Source organism: Choloepus didactylus, chromosome 10, assembly GCF_015220235.1.
Source record: "Choloepus didactylus isolate mChoDid1 chromosome 10, mChoDid1.pri, whole genome shotgun sequence".
NCBI classification, from domain to species: domain Eukaryota; kingdom Metazoa; phylum Chordata; class Mammalia; order Pilosa; family Megalonychidae; genus Choloepus; species Choloepus didactylus.
The window spans coordinates 110,203,854-110,218,416 of NC_051316.1; the positions used below are offsets into that span (position 1 = coordinate 110,203,854).

Sequence of the window (14,563 nt, forward strand, 5' to 3'; positions counted from 1 at the left end):
AATAAAGAAAAAAAACTTTTTAATGAGCAAAAGACTTGAATAGACATTTCTCCAAAGAAGATATACAAAGGGCCAACAGGCACATGAAAAGATGCTCAGCATCATTAGCCATTAGGGAAATACAAGTCAAAACCATAATGAGATACCACTTTATACCCAACTGGGATGACTATTATTTTTTAAAAAATGGAAAATAAGAAGTGTTGTCAAGGACATGGAGAAACAGGAATCCTAGTAAATCGTTGGTAAGAATGTAAAGTGGTGCAGCCTCGGGAGAAAATAGTTTATTCCTCAGAAAGTTAAATATAAAGCTACTATATGACTCAGCATATACTTCTAGGTATACACCCAAAAGAATTGAAAGCAAAAACTCAAACAGAAATTTATACATTAATATTCATAGCAGCATTATTAACGACAGCCAAAAACATAGAAACAATTCAAGTATTGTTTGGGTTGAATGGATGAACAAAATGTGGTATAAATACAATGGACTATTATTCAGCCATAAAAGGGAATGAAATTTTGATACATATTACAATATGGATAAACCTTGAAGACATCATATTAAGTGAAATAAGGAAGACACAAAAGGACAAATACTGTACAATTTACTTATATGAAATACCTAGAATATGTAAATTCATAGAGAAAGAAAGTATATTACAGGTTACCATGGGCAAGGATGGAGGTATAAGGGGGTGGGGAATGGGGATGTGCCAGTTTGGTTACATTATGTCCCCCAAAAGCCATGTTTTAATCCAATCTTGTGGGCTATTTGGATTAGGTTGTTTCCATGGAGATGTGACTCACCCAACTGTAGGTGATGCCTTTGATTAGATTATTTCCATGGATGTGTGGCCCCGCCCATCCAGCATGGGTTTTGATCACTTTACTGGAGTCCTTTAAAGGGAGCTCACACAGAGAGCAGTGAGAGGAAAACACCCCAGGATATGCTAAACCAGGAGACTCAGATGCTTGCTGATGCTTTGAGATGCGAACCCAGAGTTTGCTCCACAGATGCTAAGAGATGACAAAACACCCCAAGAGCAGCTTACAGAGACTTTTGGAGAGATACTTGGGAGATGATAGAGATGCTCAGAGATGCTTGGAGTTGCAGTTGCGGACAGAAGGACACTTGGAGATGCTAAACTAAGAACACACAGGAGCTGAGAGAGGAGCTAGAACACAACCCAGGACCAGCAGATGCCAGCCACACACCTTCCCAGCTGACAGCGGTGTTCCGGACGCCATCGACCATTCTTCCATGAAGGTATCCTCTTGTTGATGCCTTAGTTTGGACACTTTTATGCCCTTAGGACTGTAACTTTGTAACAAAACAGAACCCCCTTTATAAAAGCCAATCCATTTCTGGTATTATGCATAACAGCAGCATTAGCAAACCAGAACAGGTGAGTTAATGCTAACTGGATACAGAGTCTGGGGTGATATAAAGGGTTTGGTATAGGATGGTGATGAGAGTAGCACAACTGTGTGAATGTAATTAATGCCACTGAATTATATATTTGAAAGTGGTTAAAATGTGAAATTTTATGCTGTGTAAATGTTATAATAGAAAATTTTGGAGGGAAGGAAGGGAGGGAGGGGGAGGAAGGAAGGAAGAAGGGAAGGAGGGAGGGAAGGAGGGAGGGAGGGATGAAAAGAAGGCTCAGTGTACAAAGATAGGGATTTGAAAAGTAGGCAAAAAAAAAAAAAAAAGTCTCCAGGAGTAGTCTGGGAATGTGCATTGCTGAAAAAGCACTCCAGGTGATTGCTCTAATCTGGCAAGTGTGGGAGACACAAGCATTAAGGAAGGGAGCCATGGTCCCAGGGCCCCTGCTCCACTGCCCTAGTCTCTGCACCCAACAAAGCACAGAGCAGACTCTCACCTGCCTCCCACGCTGGCCAAGCTCTGCCCTCAGCTCAAGCCAGGGAGTCAGGCTGAGGACAGTGCCCCACTCCCTGCTGATAATCAGCCCTGCTGACGTTAGAGAGGGCGTTGTGGCTGTTCAGAACATGGGTGTTCTGGAAGGACTTTTCCCCTCTTTCTCACCACTACCCTCCCTGAGTGACTCACAGCTCTGCTTCCTGTTTTGGAGGCACTGGCCAGCACAGGGCCACAAGAGTGGATTGACATTTGGCTTTTTTTTTGGCTTGAATATCACATTTGTTCTTGCAAATTTACTCAGGCAGTGATGTCACAACTTCTGTTCTCCATGTAGCAACAGAATTACAGTGCCTTCCAGTAACTTGTCAGGAATGAAGAATAACAATTTGTTCAATATCCATCCCTGAAAAGATCTTTGGGTATTTACTGAACTTATATTAATGTAAGAGCAGGAAAAGCCTGTTTCATTATAAATGGACAGACAGATAATGTCTCCAGACTTTCTTTTTTATAATCTTATCTCACATTTCTTTTTTTTTAATCACTGAGATGAAATTCATATAACACAAAATTAACCATTTTAAAGTGAACAATTCAGTGGTGTTTCGTTGTGTTCACAATGTTGTGCAACCACCACCTCCCTCTATCAGGTTCCAAAACATTTCCATTACTCCAAAATAAACCCCACACACATCAAGCAGTTTTTTTCCATTCTTCCCTCCCCCCAACCCCTGGCAAACACCAATCTGCATTCTATCTCTACAGATTTACCTATTCTGGATATTTCATTTAAATAGAATCATACAATATGTTGCCTTTTGTGACTGGCTTCTTTCATTCACCATAATGTTTTCAAGGTTCATTCACGCTGTAGCATGTCTCAGTACTCCAGTCCTTTTTATGGCTGAATAATATTCCATGGTATACACATACCACAATTTGTTTATCTATTCATCTGTTGTGGACAACTGGGCTGTTACTACCTTTTGGCTATTGTGAATAGTGCTGCTATTAACATACGTGTATATGTATTTGTTTGTGTCCCTTTAGGTATATACCTAGGTGTGGAACTGCTGGGTCACATGGTAACCTTATATTTAACTTTTTGAGAAACTGCCATACTGTTTTCCATGGTGGATGAACCATTTTACACACCAACCAGCAATGTACAAAGATCCCAATTTCTCTACATCCTCTCCAACACTTGTTATTTTTATTAATAGTGTAGCCATCCTAGTGGATGTGAAGTGGTACTTCATTGTGGTTTTTATTTTCATTTCCCTAATGACTAATGATGTTCAGCATTTTTGTGTGTGTATGCTTACTGGCCTTCTTCTTTGGAGAAATATCTAAGTCTTTTGCCCAATTTTTAATAGGGTTGTTTGTCTTTTTGTTGTTGAGTTAAAGGAGTTCTTATATTCTGGATATTAGCCCCTATCAGATACATGATCTACAAATATTTTCTCCCATTCCCTGTGTTGTCTTTTCACTTTCTTGATAATGTCCTTTGATGCCCAAAAGCTCTTAATTTTGATGAAGTTCCATTTATCTATTTTTTCTTTTGTTGCTTCAACTTTCAGTGTCATATCTAAAAATCCATTGCCAAATCCAAGGTCATGAAGACCTACACTTATGCTGTCTTCTAAGAGTTTTATGATTTCAGATCTTGTATTTAGATTGTTCGTCCATTTTGAGTTAAATTTTACATATGGTGTGAGGTAGGGTGTCCAACTTCATTCTTTTGCATGTTAATATCCAGTTATCCTAGCACCGTTTATTAAAGAGACTATTCTTTCCTCCATTGAATGTCTTCAGAGTTGTGTAGGTCTGTTTCTGGACTCTCAATTCTATTCCACTGGTCTATATGTTCATCCTTATGCCAGTATCACACCATTTGATTACTGTAACCTTTGCAGTAAGTTTTGAGATTGGGAGGTATGAGTCCTCCAACTCAATTCTTCTTTTTCAGGATTGGTTTGGCTGTTTGGAGCCCCTTGCAATTCCATATGAATTAGAGGACTGACTTTTCCACTGCTACAAAATAAAGCTGGAATTTTGATAGGGATTGCATTGAACTGCAGATTGCTTTGGACGGTATTGTCATTTTAACAATAGTAACTCTTCCAATACATGAACAGGGAATGTCTTCCCATTTATTTAAGTCTTTAATTACTTTTAGCTATGTTTTGTAGTTCTCAGTGTACATATCTTTCACCTATTTGGTTAAATTTATTCCTAAGTATTTTATCTTGGTGGATGCTATTGTTATATTGTTTTATTCTGTTGGATGCTATCGTAAATGGAATTGATTGCTTAATTTCCTTTTTGGATTGTTCATTGCTGCTATACAGATTTTTGTGTGCTGATCTTGTGCCCTGAAACTTTGATGAATTTATTTATTAGCTCTACTAGTTTTTTGCTGGATTCTTTGAGAGTCTCTGTATCTGTAAGATGTCATCTGTGAATAGAGACAGTTTTACATCTTCCTTTCCAATTTGGATGCCTTTTATTTCTTTTTCTTGCCTAATTGCTCTGGATAGAACTTCCAGTATGATGCTGAAACCAGTGGTGAAAACAGACGTCCTTCTCTTGTTCTTTATCTTAGAAGGAAAGCTCCAGTCTTTCACCATTGAATATGATGTTAGCTGTGGTGTTTCCATAAATTCTCTTTATCCTGTTGAGGAAGTTTCTTTATACTCTTTGGTTCTTTAGTGTTTTTATCCTGAAAGGATGTTGGATTTTGTCAAATTCTTTCTCTGGGTCAATTAAGATGAACATGCGGTTTTTTCCATTCACTCTATTCATATAGTGTATTTTATTGATCACATTTTTTACATTGATTATACTGAAAGATAATAAGAGACATAAATCAATGTAGATTACGTCAAGGGACTGTCAGATCCTTAACCTGTCTCTGTGAGCAACCTGCTCATCTCTCCGAGTGAAGCTCCATCTTTCCCTCTATAAAAGGGAAGAGTTCTATTTTCCTAATCCTATCATGACTTTGTGAATAAAATTCTTAATTTAACACAGCATATTCCTCCAACTGAGGTACATTAATTCTTTCTTAAGACTGTCTGGATTTCCAGAAGCGGCCTTTAACTACTCAGTGTCTTGCTCATAATGCAATATGTGAAATATAAAATGAATTATCCAAATGACCCTTTCAGAAACCATTATACAGAACCCAAGATCAGTCTTATATAAAGGGCAATATAATCTGTCTTTAGTAAATGAAATGATGCTCCTGAGCCACCATCACTAAAGACGTACTTTGAGCTGTGAGTGCTGAAGGTACTGACATGTACAGGGCACTCAGTCAATGCTTGTCCAATCACGAACTGAATGGATTTAATTTCTTGACTCAAGCTACCCAAATGCTTGTCTCTGGTCCCCTGGAACTCTTCCTATTATTTTGGAAGAGTGCTGGTTGGGATTAGAGATCCAGTCTGTGCCGAAGGAAACAAAAGAAGTTGCCTCAACAACTGAGTGAAGCAACCCATAGAGAAGTCTCCCCCTAATCCAAACCAAAGTTTCCAAAACACTCATGGGCATCTGTGAAGAGAATGTATCTACTGACCTGATAGGTCCATTTTTCTCCTTGATTTTCCTCAGTCTCAGACGTGGTAGGGGTCCTCCGTGTACTGTAAAAAATTCTACTTCTGGAAGAGGAGGCTCTGAAAGCATGTTGAAGAGAAGGAAAGGGTGCAGTCAGAACCAGTGAGAGTGGTCCTTGTGGAGGCCATCAACAGGAAAGCTTTAATGTAAGACATGCTGAGCACGACCCAGGAGGGTGGACACTAGTGGGCATTATAGCTTGCTTGACAGGTAGGTTCCTATTTGGGGGATGGGGGATGACCAGCACACCAGACCCCTACATCCTTTATAATCAGAGAGCTCTCTTTGTTCTTAGTTTGCCCTCCAGCAATCAGACTTCCCAAATAATTTTTTTCTGTTGGGAGGAGAATATACTGACTGGCTGACACCAATATTCTAGGATTTAACTGACAATTACATTCATGGTATAAATGCACTGGATGTGCCCTAAATAAGCTTCATCTCATTTACTCTTCTCAATAATGTTATAAGTGGATAATATTTATAGGAGCAATCATTTTCTCCCTCTTGGCATTCCTACTTTAACCCACAAGGCAGGAACTTCTTCCCTCTCCATAGTATTAGACAAAAGCTTCCGCCCATCCTTCTATCCCTCCGATTTGTGAGACAGCTAGAGTTTCATTGTTGTTCCATGTGGCCCCACCCCCTTTTATTCCTTTTTGCAGGGGGGTGGGGGATTAGCTTGCGTGCAGGGCTGGTGATTTCATCCCCAGGCTAACCTTAGTGGAGGCCCCAGGCCTGCCAATTCAGAGGCAGAATAAGTATGATTATTACCTCAAAAAACCTCCTTTTATAGATGAAGAAACTGACATGGGAAGAGATAAAGTAAGAGCCCAAGAGCACAGCTAGCAAGTGGCAGAAGCAGGATTTGAACCCAGCTCTGCTATATGCATCTATTGTTCACCCTATGCTATCTTGAATGTTAGGCTACTCTGAATTGACTTAGCAGATTTTTATTACTTTCGGGTGAACTAAGAGCCCACTTTCAAAACACTGGATCCACGAAGATACTACAAGTACATCAACTCCAGGGAAATAATCCATTTGCCATAATCACTGTGGATCCAAAGGTTTACCCACTGTGGCTCACATCAGAGACGCTGGACTCTAACAAGCTGCAGAAGTAATTGCTTTAATGTAGTGGGTAAGATCACAGACTCTGGGTTAATATCGTGGTTCCACAACTATGCCTGCATCTGCCTCATCTGAAAAATGGGGGTAAAAATCACCCCTACCTCTTCAGCCTGTAGAGGATATTAATGCCTCAATACACGTAGAGAGCTTAGAACAGCACCTGGAATATAGCAGCCCTCAGTGCAGACGCTTTACCTAGTATCGTTTGAGCTATACCTACTGTGTGCCAAGTATCATGCTAGAAATGCTGGCTTTGCTTTTCATTGAGTCCTCACAGCAGCCCTGTGACAATCATTTCTGTTTACTGACAAGGAAGTCAGGGCTTGGGCGGGTTGAGTCACGCCACTAGAAGACGGCAGAGCCAAGCATGGGACCCAGTCAATTTAACTCCAAAGTAAACTTTGCCACCCTGCCATGTTATGACAATGGTTGTGTTCATTTTGCCTGAGAACAAACAATGGCCTAGAACTGGAAACCCAGAACTGCAGGGAAGGAATGAGGGCCCCCATGCCATCCCCAGCCTGAGATCATAAGGAACAGAGGTTGAGGGGCCTATGGATGGCAAGACCAAGGGTCTCTTAATAAACAGAGGTTCAAAGGGAAGAAAACTCACCAATGACCCCAGGGAGGGAGGCCATGGAGAAGGTTTAACTCCCACCCAGCTCGAGTACACTGGAAACACTATTCAGGTGTCTGTGACTGAGCCAGGGTCTGTAATACCACAAAAACATTTTCCGTGGGACCAGGGGTAGCAACATAAACCAGAAGAAGAGGCAGTGTCCCTAACTCAGGGCTGCAGAAGAGTTCTGCTGAACAAACAGGAAACTAATGGAATATAAGCCTGGAAGTGACCAACAAATCTATAAACCTGTCACTGCAGAATTCCAAGAAGATGAGATTCTCCAAGTCTTGTATATGTAGTCTTTTTATTCGTATCCCTGCTCTCAGTTCTTCCAAGTATACACCCAAAAACGGGTTTGCAGGACCATATGGCAACCCCATTCTTAGCTTCCTGTGGAACCACCTCACTGCCCTCCAGATGGGCTGCACCATTCTACTTTCCCACCAACATGGTTAGGTACATCCTTCTCTCCACATTTTCTCCAGCACTTGTATCTTTCTGTTTATTTTTCAGTTTTATTCACACACCATATAATCCATCCTAAGTAAACAATCAGTGGTTCCTGTTATAGTCACATAGTTATACATTCATCACCACAATCTATATGAGGACATTTCCATTTCTTCCTCAAAGAAAGAGGAAGAGGGGAAAAAATGAAGAACAAAAAATTTTTAAAAAATGAAATAAAATAAAAAGGAGAAACAACAACAGTAACATCAAGAATCCCATACCCCTCTTTTCTATCCCCCTCATTGACATTTAGCTTTTGTATATTGCCTTCAGTACATTTCATAGACCCATATTACAATGTCACTGTAACAATAGATTCTAATTTGCATTTGATTGTATTTTTCCATGTACCATCCCATTTTTAACACCTTGCAATGTTGACACTCATTTGTTCTCCTTCATGTAAAAACATTAGTATTTTTGTATATTTAATCACCATCATTGTCCACTCTAGGTTTCACCAAATTATACAGTCCCAGTCCTTATCTTCTATCTTTCATTCTGGTGTCATACATGCCCCTAGACTTCCTCTTCCAAGCTTAATGTAGGTTCTTTTGAATAGACTCAAAACTATACATGACAAACAGCCTACAAATTGGACTTTGAACAATAAGCCAGGGTCCAAGTTAACTGGTTCCTTTTAGTGAACCCAGTGGGTTTCTGTTACTTGCAACTCAGAGCCCTAACTAACAGACTTGCAATCAGCACCCTGATATTCTGCTAAAGAGCAGAAGGATGTGGTTAAGAAGGATGCACCTAATCACTGTACTACCACAAAAGCATTTTCCATGGGACCAGAGGTAGCAACAAAAACCAGAAGAAGAGGTAGCATCCCTAACTCGGCTGCAGAAGGGTTCTGCTGAACAAACAGGAAACTAATGCACTTGGGGGAACTCTTGTGCTGGGCTAGGTGGAGAGCTGGCGAGCAGTTTCCACACATTTGTGTGAGAAGTGCTGTGAACCCCTGGGACAGTGATCTTTAAAGCAGATCCCAAAACCCTGGGGTGGCGAAAACAGCAGGAATAACTGCCTTAATTAGACCCTTGAAAGTCTCACACTGCATCAGCTCAACAGGGAGAGAGAGAAGGACAGGGGGCAGGGGACAGAGAGAGACTGAGACCATAAAAGATGAATCCAACACACACACCACGACCTTGGGGGGGGGCAAAATTCAAGGTGACATTAAGACCTAGGAGCTCAAATAGACACTCAAGACTCTATTTATCCACTGGAAAATAGCTTGCGGGTAGAAACCATCAGTCCCAAATTATAGCAAATAAAATCTTAGACCTGCCTAGACCTTGACAGAGTGCTACCAAGGGTGTTCTTCATGCATCCCCCTCCAACACACATCTCTTAGCTACCTCTCTGCATCAGGCACCTTGCTAGGCTGGGAAGACCCACAGAGGCCAGGGATTCTGCTTTCCAGGAGCTCAGACGCTGACAGTGGAGACAGTTTTGTAAACAGATGGTGCTTAGAGGTCTGATAAAGTTAGACAGAGTGCAGAGCCTAACCTGGGGATGAGCCTACTAAATACAGAAACAGGTGAATACAGAGCATGAGGCAAGCGAGAAAGTGAGTCATGAGAAAATCCCTGTAGTTCAGGGTGGCTGAGAGTGCGGCTCCAGCAATGGAGGCAGCAGGTGATGTTACCGGAGTGGGCAAAGGTCGGATCGAAAGGCCTGGAAATAATGAGGAGCTGTTTCAATGTTTTCAGCAGATTTGTAATTTAGAAATACAATTTAGAAGCCAGTTGGAGGGTGAATTGGGAAAGAGGTAGGCATAGGTTCCCAGCACTCTAGATCAGAGGGGCCTCAAGTCCGAGGCAAGCGATGGTAGTGAGAATGGAGAAAGGGGACCCAATGAAAGACATATTGGGGAGAGATGGAACAGAGTGTGACAGGTGATAAGAAGGAGGAAGGCATCTGCCTTCTGGTCTGGGTGACTGAAATAGTGGTGATGTCACTCATCAGGGCCTGGAGGGAAAGTTCAGAAACTCACTTCTAGGCCTGTTAAGTTTGAAGTGCTGTGGGATTCCCCAGCAGGCAGTTAGCAGTGCAGATCCAGAACCTAGGAGCAAACTGTGTGGTGGCCCAATGTCGTCAGCTCCTAGGCAGGAGTGGGCACGGCTACCCAAGGGCCTGGGGGTTGGGAAGACGAGTCTAACAAGAGACGGGGGCCAAGGGCAGACAACCAGGAGGCCTCCAGCATTGAAGACCAGGTGGAAGAGTGAGTGTCCCCTATAGCTTTTGTTAAACGCTGCTAAATCTAGAATTTCTTCCAAAGTCACCCAGATCACGGTGTTTTTCATAAAGCTGTGGGATGGCCAGGGATCCCAGGAAATCACTGGACACAGCTCCCGCGTATGGTCACGTTCTCACACAAAGGAGCTGGAAGTCTACTGTGTTTTCAAGAGGTGCCCAGAGATTCCACGACTGGCCCACCTGCAGGTGACACCCCACCAGGCTCCTGTCATCCTGATGGGGAGAAGCAATGTTGTTGGAAAAGCCCCTACCACACCCCTCCAGGGAATGTACCCCTTCAGATTTGAAAATTACTGCCCTCAGGCCTTCATACTACCACTGAAACACCCTTTGTGACCGTTTTGTTGTCACAGCAAGGTGTTTTTTAATCACTCACTTCCTGCTCTCAGCCCAGAGGAAGATGAACTGGCCACTCTTTTCCGTATGAGAAAACTTCCCGAATCTCTTTCTAAGTATTCCTCTGTTTGCTCTTCTCTCAGATGAAAAATGCTATTTCCTCTAATCTATTGGCTACTGTTCTAAAACTACCCAGTTTCTTGTGGCCCTGAGTTCAGCAGAACAAAGTGCTCACTCAGCTGGGAGACACGGACACGTGGAAGGAGCAGGAAAGCCATTCTCTGCTGCTTACCTGCCTCATTGCCCTGGTTCATTCCTGCAGTTTTAGATGTGCCCCCATCATCCTGCTGTTTCGGTCGCCATGTGCCTTCTGGGCAGTTTTCTGCTCTGCTTATCTAAGGCCCTCCCCACCTTATATTTTAAACAGTCTACTTTTTCTCTCTCATGTACAAACCTGAACCCCAATAGGCTGGTTCTTGGTCACATTTTGAGGCCAAATAACTTTGCATTCCAGCCATATTTTCCAAGGGGCCGGTTTCCTGCCTCCCAAGTTGCTGTCCTCAGCAGATCTGCTCTCCTTTCCATTAGCCGCATTACTGAGTTAAACCAAATCAGATCCAAGGCAAGAAATGGGTCGTGTCCAGGCTGGAAAATGTCGTTCTGTAACCCTAGGTAGGCGAGATGGAAGAAGAACCAGAAGAGAGCCCATCATCACATTTCTAGGTGTTGACAATAGTGATGGCTCTGCTAGAAGCAAAGACAAAGGAAAATACTGGGAGCTGCCACATGAGAAAACAAACTCGGCACAATGCAGAGAAAAGTAATGAAGGAGAACTTGCCCTACAAAATGTTAATGATCAAATGACAAGAGTTAAAACACTCAGGGACAAGGAGAAGACATGCAAAGCAATGGAACAAGCAAGACAATCTAGAAACAGACGCAAATAGATGAATGAGAATGTAGTGTGTGGCAAGGGCAATACTTTGAAAGGTGAGGGGAAAACGGCTTATCATTTAGAGAAAAATTACCACGTAAATTTAACCTCATAGCATACATCAAAACAAATTCCAAACGGATCTAAATTTTAAATGTAAAAAGCAAAACTATTAGAGAAGCATAAGAAAATATTTAAGAATAAGAATTTATCATATTTCAGGGTCATGAGGCTTTTCTGGGCATAACCAGAGGCAGAAACTATAAAGAAAGAATCAATCAAGTTGACCACATGAAAATTTTAAATGCCTAACTGCCAAAAAATACATATTGAAAAGAAAATGAGAGTACATAATCTGGGGGGAAATTTGTAATTAGTATGACAAAAGATTATTATCATCATTGTAGGCAAACTAATAAAATCAATGAGAAAGGAGGTAGCAGAAGTGTGAATGTGTTAAAATTCCTCTATCTGAAACCCACCAAAATGAACAAAAGGAACCAAAACCAGAAGAAAATTTTATCTGCACAGAACTAAGCAAAGGCCCTGATTTTAAACTTCAAGTAAACACAAGGAATTAAAACAATTCCACTGCCTGAGAGCCTGACACATGGCTACTTTTCTGAAGTTTCAACAATATAAAGTAGGGAAATAAAGATTTCAGGATGATTCTTTTCTAACCTTTAGGCACTTCTCAGATACACCCAAGGCACGAAAAACTGAAATTGGTGACAACAGAACCGGAGATTCCACCCTAAAGTAACTAGATCTCACAGTGATAATTGTGAGGCTTCTTCCCTCCTGGGAAGAAGGAACAATTTTCTTTTCATCTTTACATGCTCGTAAGCACTTAGTCGAGCTCTTTATACATAACCCATCAACAAATATTTGCGGACTTGAATTGATAAGTCTCAGCCTGCCCCTCCCATGGTAGATTGACTCATAAGCCACACAAAGACACGTTCAAGTCCTAGCACCTCCACCACCACCAGCGCCCCCCACTGTCCTGTGGGTGGGAACTCATTTGTAAATGGGATCTTCAAGGATCCCACTAAGATGAGGATAAATTCAAATGGGCTGGGCCTTAATTCAGTATGGCAGGATCCTCATAAGCAGAGGAAATTTGAATGCAGAATTAGAAGCCACAGGAGAAGACAGAAAGACAGATGCCATGTGACGGAAGCAGAGACTGATTGCTGGCAGGTCACTACCAGAGAAGACACGACTGGCTGACACCTTGATTTTGGACTTCTGGCCTCCAAAACTGAGACAACAATTCCTGTTGTTTAAGCCACCCAGTCTGTGTTATTTTTGTTATAGCAGCCCAGGCAAACTAAGACACTCCCCCATTTCCACCATACCAAGAAACCCTGGTTTTTAGGCTTCTGGTCTAAGGAAACCAGCCTATTTGCGTTTGTAAAGGCTAACGTTAAGACAAGGCCCTAATGCAGCCAGCCAGCCCCTGTCTACTGTGGTATACCATTTTGTCTCCGTGGGACCTGGCCTGGGATTTAGGATGCTTTCAGTGAGAGGAGCTGGGAGACACCCATCCCCACATAGTCACTTAAGTAAGGGGGGTTGGGGCTTAATTTGAAGTCAGTAAGTAGTCTGGAGATTTCTGGGAATAAGAGAAATAGGCAGACCATAGAAGTATGGCATGGCCCGCATACCCCATCAGCCTGACCTAATGCTAGATCCATACATCAAAGAACCCATGTCCACATAAGACTTTAAGAAATGTGGGACGAGGTGGAAAGGAATTGAGAAAGGGCCAATCCCTGTCTGGACCTCTGCCTCATTTAGTCAGCCCCCTGCCAGGGGGGCAGGGGGCCTCCAAGGGTTAGTGTGGGGTCCAGCGACTAGCTGGAGTACAGTGCTCTCATCAAGGCCACAGGAAGGTGGTGTCCTCAATGGCTTGTGGGCAGCCAGCCATGAAAGAGACACCCAGGGCAGAAGAACTGAAAACAACTTGGTTCAGCACAGCCCCCCCCCGAGGACAACAGTAGTAAAGGAGGAGGTGTTGGAGACAGGGGCTGTGGTCCCTAGTCACGCAAGGGGAACCAAGCTCTCATGACTGGGCCTCGCTGTTAAAGTGACTGGTAATGTTTGGGACATCCTTGTGTTTTCAGTTGTTTCTCTAAGCAGCTGAAAATGCAGTCTCTCTATCTTGTTATGAATATAGTGAAAGGCAGGAAATTTCCCATATAAGTTGCCTACCTTGGCACTGAAGGTAGACATGAGAGGGAATGATTTCCTTTACATCTTTTCTCCCTTTTTCTCCAAAATAAAAGTTCCATAATGAAAGTTCAACCTTAAATGACCGCCATGTTGTAAGTATGAGTGGTCTGGTTTATCTTTACATTTATGCCTACATTTGCTCCTGCCTCCCTCTCCCCCCACCCCAGGCTCCCTCCCTCTCTCTTCCTCTCTCTCTTTCTCTCTCTCCTCTCCACCCCCCGCCATCTCTCTTTCTCCCTTTCTTTCCCTTTCCCTCCCTCTCTCTCTTACTTCTCCCCCACCCCCTCTCCCCCTTTTCCTCTATGGTTTTCTCTCTCTCCCTATGAAAAGAAAATTTTACTTATGAGCTTTTAGACTTGACTAGAAAACAGCATAACCAATAGCATAGCCAATGCGTGAAAGCTCTTCTGTCCTTGGGGGTCTACAGGTAGGACAAAAGTTTGCTCTCCACCCTGTCCTAAAGGGGTTGTGAATGGTGGGGCTATTTGAAGAGTTCTAGAAGTGTGTCAGCCGTGAGTCAGAAACGCTGTAATGCAAAATCGCCATCTCACCCACTCCCCTTCCCTGCTTCCACTGAAACACGTGCCTCTGTCCCTCAACATTCCTAGAACTTTCATTCTCCTCTGAGGTCAGCAAAGTATTTAAAGTGCTTATTTTCATCCTGTTCCCATCAGTAAGCTTTAGTTTAACGTAAGACACTCAGAGGTGAAATTCCACTCAGTTTTCATCTGGGAAATCAGCTGCTGCATTTTCCAGGCCCAAATCTTAACCTAATACATCTGGTAAGATTCAAAAGTTCACGAGTTTACTGAAACAAAGTCATATCTTAGGCAATCAGGCACACCTCTTCACATCAACATATAAAGTTTTCCCCTCTTTTTATAAAAGGGATGTTTTTTAAGTCCCCTCATTCGCTCTTAAAAACATATTCATGCTTTTATAAAGTTGCAAATTCTCACAGTCATAACATTTCTTGAGCATCAGCCTCAATGAACTTAGCTCAACAGTGTCCCCTGG

The 14,563-nt window shown here is 42.4% G+C and overlaps 1 protein-coding gene across 4 annotated transcripts in view; it reads right to left on the minus strand.

Annotated features, from left to right (window-relative positions):
* Nucleotides 1-14,563, minus strand: part of SUSD1 (sushi domain containing 1) — a 177,539-nt gene that overhangs the window by 19,374 nt on the left and 143,602 nt on the right. For all 4 annotated transcript variants that reach the window (XM_037797037.1, XM_037797036.1, XM_037797035.1 and 1 more), the window contains exon 12: nt 5,469-5,565. In XM_037797037.1, the coding sequence (XP_037652965.1) occupies nt 5,469-5,565 (97 nt within the window). The remainder of the gene's footprint in view (nt 1-5,468; nt 5,566-14,563) is intronic.